The sequence below is a fragment of the Lygodium microphyllum genome, chromosome 10, assembly GCF_053477565.2.
Source record: "Lygodium microphyllum isolate KBCC chromosome 10, Lygodium_microphyllum_v1.1.10, whole genome shotgun sequence".
Taxonomy (NCBI): Eukaryota; Viridiplantae; Streptophyta; class Polypodiopsida; order Schizaeales; family Lygodiaceae; genus Lygodium; species Lygodium microphyllum.
In genome coordinates, this window is record NC_141144.1 from 5,870,872 (window position 1) to 5,877,007 (window position 6,136).

The 6,136-nt window shown below is 39.3% G+C and overlaps 1 protein-coding gene across 1 annotated transcript; it reads left to right on the forward strand.

Moving 5' to 3' along the window:
* The first annotated feature begins 4,238 nt into the window (after nucleotides 1-4,238).
* Nucleotides 4,239-5,763, forward strand: LOC148029673 (uncharacterized protein At2g39795, mitochondrial-like). Its single transcript, XM_087685947.1, has 3 exons — nucleotides 4,239-4,724; nucleotides 5,024-5,361; nucleotides 5,452-5,763. The coding sequence occupies exons 1-3, from the start codon at nucleotides 4,449-4,451 to the stop codon at nucleotides 5,609-5,611; spliced, it is 774 nt and encodes a 257-aa protein (XP_087542073.1). The 5' UTR covers nucleotides 4,239-4,448; the 3' UTR covers nucleotides 5,612-5,763.
* The last annotated feature ends 373 nt before the right edge of the window (nucleotides 5,764-6,136 follow it).

The following is a 6,136-nucleotide window of genomic DNA, read 5'->3' on the forward strand; positions in this document are numbered from 1 at the left end:
GCCAATTCAAAATTGCCTCTATCTTTTTAGGATCAACTCGAATACCATCATAAGAAATAATGTGATATTAATATTCAATCTAGGTTTGGAAAATTTCACTATTGTTAGGGTTAGTATACAATTGATTCTCTTTCAACAATTTGAAAATTAAAGATAGATGTTCACAATGCTCATTCTCATTCTTACTGAAAACCAAAATATCATTAGAAAAAACAATCACACAATTCTGATACTTCAAAAATATATGATTTATTATACGACTGAATGTAGTTGGTGCATTAGTCAATCCGAAAGGCATAACAATAAATTCATAATGATCAAACTGAGTTTTAAATGCAATCTTGAAAATGTTAGGTGCATCCAATTGTACTTGATGATATCTAGATTTGAGATCTATCTTGCTAAATATAGTAGCCCCTTGTAATTTATCCATGAGGTCATCTACCCTAGGGATCAGATATATGTTCTTAACACTGATTTTGCTTAGGATGCAATAGTCAATGCACATCCTATAAGTATTATTTTTCTTCTTAACTAACAGGACATGTTCACCAAAAGGAGAACTACTAAGCCTAATGAGTCCTTAGTTCAACATTTCTTCAACTTGTACTTGGATTTCTTTCTGTTTAATCTAATTGTGTCTATAAGATGCTTTACATGGTGGTTGAGAACTTGGGATTAAATCTATTTTATGGTCTTCAAGACGTGTATGTGGTAAACCAGGTGGTAGATCAATAGCAAAACAATCTTTAAATTGTGAAAGAAATTGTGTATACCTAGAATGCATCTAATTTTCCTTAGCTTCAATTTTATTCACCCACACTAAATATGATTTACTACCTTTTCTCATTGCACGTTTAGCGTGTGTGTGACTAAGCAGTGGAAAATTATCAAAGGTGTGCAATCCATGTAATGTGATTTGGTTCCCTTTTAAATGAATTTTCATAGAATGTGTGAAATAGTCTATGTCAGGATTATAATTGTGACACCAAGGCATTCCTAAAAAAAACCACTAGCTTGCAAAGGCACAACCAAGGAATTTTTGTGCTCAACATAATCACCAATTTTAATTTCTAGATCATGAACTTCTTGTGTACCATTGTATCTAGTGCCTAAGAATGCAGCCTTTATGCGATAATGAGTTAGAATAATAGGTAAGTTCAATACTTTTACTAACTTTGCGAAAATAAAATCATGCGTGCTTCCATAATCATGCAAAACAATCTTTTCTTGACCATACACAAAACATTTCATTCTTAATAATAAACGAGGATTTTGACATACCTAGTAAAGTATCTGAAGCATCGCCGATATCATCATCATCTTTAGTGAAGTCTGGCATATCTTCATAGTCCTCATCATCAGTTGCTCCCAAATGATTGATTTGAACAGCTTGCTTCTTGGATTGACAGTTCACCGCTAAGTGTCCAAGTTAATGACACTTATAGCAAACCATAGGTTTTGCTTTGGAGACATTATTAGTAAGGGTTGAAAGTTTGGGATTGGCTGGAGAGAAGGCATTAATAAAAAATTATTGCCACCGCTTTTCTTGTCCACAAATTTTATCCTCCACATCATGCGCTAAAGAAATGGCATCCTCCAAAGTCTTTGGCTTGAACATATTTACTTCCGCATAGAAGTGACCAAGCAAACCGGTCATATACTTGCCCTTGTGGATCGCCTCAGGAACATCTTTAAGCATTCAAGTTGAAGTAAGGCACTCCAGAAACGATCAGTGTATTGTGGGATGGATTTACAATCTCTTTGTTGTAGAAGATCCCACTGGTTGATAGCTTTTTCATGGAATTGAGGTGGATGAAAATTTTGTAAAAATTTCTTTTGAAAGGCTTTTCAAGTAGAGGGATAATCAACACTCTTGCGAACAATATCCACCATAATGATGCTCTGTCAGCTAGATGGTTAGTGACGCATTTAAGTTTATCTTTTTCAGCATATTGCTCTTCATGCAAATAGTCATCAAACTGATTGATGAAAGCAAGAACAATTTTGCCATCACGTTGCCCATTAAAATTACAGAATTTGAAATTTCTTTTACTTATCTTGGCCTCTTTTCTAAGAGCCTGTGCATCGAGTGTCGCATCAATCATATGTCGAATAACATATTTAGGTTGTGCTCTGTCTTGATCGACAGTGGATTGTTGAAGTGTAACCAGTTGTGCTTGCAAATTTTGACGCGCTCTTCGCTCTTCTTACAGTTGCATCATGATTAGATTCAATTTTTACTCCATAGTTGGCTCTGAAAAATCACATTCACTCATTAAATCATCCATGTTACGATCGGACATCAAAGGAACTTTAGAAGTGGTTCTTTGCCTCTTGGGAGAGGTCCTTCGCGATTTGAGGGTACAACAGGGGGTTCTTCACCAAGAACACATCTGTATTGTCAGTTCGTCATGAGACAGCCCGTAGAGCCCATTCGTTCTAGGAGCTTTGCCTTGGAGATGATAAGTGATTGGAAGCTCTTGATCTCAACTTCGCTCTGATACCATTGGTGCGCAGATCCGGTATTGTATGCGCGCGAAGTGAATGCTGGAAGGTCCCCAATAACAAAGAACTCTATAAAATCTTCATAAAAGTAAAAAGAGAGTTTGCACGACATGAGACAAAAAAACCAATTAGGTGCAATCTCCCCCCTATGCCTTGTATGAGTGCTTCACAAGGCATGTATTTATAAATTTATTTATCTCCAAGCTCAAGAATAGCCTACATTACAAATAGCATGCTTTTACTTTTGTATTTGTCTAAATATAAAGTAAAGCATTTGAGCATCCAAAAGTCCCGGGCTGTGCCCAAATACAAATATCAAATAATGAAATATTTAACCGAGCACCTATGCGCATACAAGATAATAAATATTTTGTCAAGTGCTTTAATAAATAAGCGCGCCTGCCACGCTTAAGGCACACGTCCATAAAAAATAGTAAATCTTCTAGGCATTTTGAATTCATACCATTGCCCTGATGCTAACCAACACCATTGCTGCCTGCTCTACACATCAACTGAAGCATTCACAATTGTTAGAAAATAATAAGATAAAACACAAAAAAAGTGAATACCTAGTAATCTTCAACTACAAATAATTAAATAGGTTGGAACTCTGTCCTAACCTTAATTTAATTCGAGTGCACACTCTAAAATCATAAACGTCCATTAATTTGATATATATTTTGCGGAATCATCCGCTGTGGAATCACCCATGCACACATTAAATTAATTTGACGCCCAAAAAAGACAGGCGTCCCCATCAACTTCTCATACAAGGAATCCATCTTGTGTATGAGCCCCAATAGATAAATATATTTTATGAAATCCACCAAAAAACCTCACGGAATCCACCGTGGAATATGCCTCATAGCATCAGTGTATGTGTGTGAAAATAGAGAAGAGGTGTAAAATGCATAAGAGACAGGGGTTCGCAAATAGAGGAGATGGATAAAAAAGGGTAGGGAGGAAGAGATAGAGGCTGTAAAGAGATGCGAGAGATAAAAAGGGAGTAGGAAGAGAAAGAGGAAAATGTGAGAGAGAGAGAGAGAGAGAGAGAGAGAGAGAGAGAGAGAGAGAGTATGAGTGAGTGAGTGAAAAGAGAGAGAGGTCACAAATAGAGGAGAGGGAGGGAGAGGTGAAAAGGAGAGGAGGGAGGACGAGATGGATGTTGCAAAGAGAGAGAGAGAGAGGGAGAGAGGTAGGTAACAAATATATGAGAGAAAACTCACAAAGAGAGGAGAGGGTTAAAAAGGGTAGAGAGAGAGAGGAGTAAAAAATAGTGAGAGAGATTCAAAAAAGAGAGAAAATAGTTAGTAAACATATGACTTATTACGCTCAAGGACACAAAAGAAAAATATATGTACATATTATGGTTGTGTATAGACTAACATGTGACAGCGAAACATGTGATTTTTTAACACTCAAAGATAGCAAAGTTACTCTGGGATAAAGAAGCTCTCAGAGTGCGGAATAACATTCCTAATCTTTACTATTAGTTAAGGAGAGATGGGGGGCGGGTGCCACGTGGCAACCCCCACCTCCCCCACAAGAAAAAAAAAGAAAACGTGAGGGCGGGTACCACGCGTCCAGCACCCGCCCCCGCCCGCAAAAATCGCGCCCGCCCTAACGCGAAACGCCAGGCTGAGTCTAGGCACGGAGCGCCTAGTAGTTATTATCTCTTACCTCCACGTTTTAAAACGAAAGTAGCGCTCGTTCGAATAGCAATTTGCTTTCCGTTTTTAAGTCTTGTTTCCTTTGTGTTGATGTTTTCGAATGTGCATACACGAGGCTCCGTTCGAACTTCGATCCCCTTTCGTCTGCAAATCACGCAAAACCACTAGGCTAATTTAGACAAGAACTCAAGAGAAACATAATGTCGCAGCATCAGCAAGTGCCGACTCTGTGATGGTAGGAGCTACGCCAACAACCAACAAGTGAAGACGATGGCACATCATGAGTTGTTGCTGTGTCGCTCAAAAGCCTTTTGCAGGCTTTTAGGGCTCTCTGTCGTCAAGCTTTGCTCCCCATGTGCTCTTGTCCACGGCAGCCACACCTTCAACTGCAGCTACACTCATTATTACAACAGTGGGATGACGGCTCCCCTGCTTCCTCCTATCACGCGGTCTATGGCGACAATCTCCCGGGGCGATCACGAGTTCTTGCGGATTATACGTGATGAGATCGCTCAGGAAGTGCAGGCAGAAGCACAACTTCCCCAGGTAAGAAGCTCTGCAACTTTGTGGGGAATTTGGGGTAGGTTTGCATTCGAGGAGTTCAAACTAACCATTAAACTTTCTATGGCCAATGTCACATAGTCCCCAGCATATACTGCTAATGCCACATCAAACCTGTTTCCAGATAAGTTTTTACAGTGCTGCAAGAGAATTAAAATTGTATGGTAGGCTTTCAGTAAGAATCCATCTATGGCCATTGAATGAAGCTTGATTTAATGGTAATAGCCTCATGTACATACTTATGCTGGAGCTTTATTCATTGTTTGCTTAAACAACGTCTACAGCAAGAAGTTGGAAAAATATTGGAGTCATTTACTGTCGATGACCGGCCTGGAGCAGGAGAAGTGTTTTTCTGCAGAACTTACAAGAATGAAGACATTAAAGTGTCATGTATATATAGACTCGAGGATTTGCCAGAGGAGCTGGAGGATGATTTACCAGATGCGGAAAATCCTCCTATACAACTGGTCCAAATGGTCGTACAAATCTTCAAAGGAGGGAAGGACCCTCTTTTGGAGGTTGAATGTGCCACAGATGGCAATGAACCAATTATTTCTCGTGTAGCATACAAAGAGGCTGCTGCTGCAGCAAAGGATGTCCCCTATGATGGACCTCAATTCGTGTGAGTCTTTTGATCTGTAGAACAACTACTTTATGCTTTTGCACTTCTAAGTACTTGTGGATGTTGTAACACTTTGCTTTTCTGCCACAGGGATCTTGATCCCCAAGTGCAGAATTGTTTCAGGCTATACCTTTCTGCTCGTGGCATAAATGCCACTTTTGGAAGGTATGTCTTAGGCTATATGGTTCGCAAAGAACAACATGAGTATACCAGGTGGCTTAAAAATGTGGAGAACTTTGTGTCAAAGTAAATTCTTATTTTGTGCACTTTCGTGGGTCACCAGACTTCAGACTTGTTACCACAGTTTTTATGACAAGATGTATCCTGCCCATCATTGCTTTAATATGCCTTCAGCCCCACATATTCATTTTACAATGACATCCCAGTGTTTTCATCCTTGCACAGTGTGGCACTTAGAATGTTGAGGCACTGAATTTGTTAAAGTCTGCTGACCTTGCATAAGTTTTTGTGGTCAGGCAGTCTCACGATACATGACATGATGAAAATGGAGAGAAATGTGTCTGTCTCAGTGTGGAGTATGTGGGATGTGTATGTATGTAAAATACTTCTAACAACCACTTTCTGCATGGACTGTCAATTGGGTGCTTTCTCTTCTCTTGATACCCTGTAGCTGAAGGCACACAACATGATGAATACGAAGATAGAGTTTGTATGTGTGTGCTTTTATGTTGAACTTCTGACTGCAACTTTTGCATGATTGGCAGCCCATTCATTGGATACCTTCCTCTCAGTTTCCTGCTTCTGACCACTTACT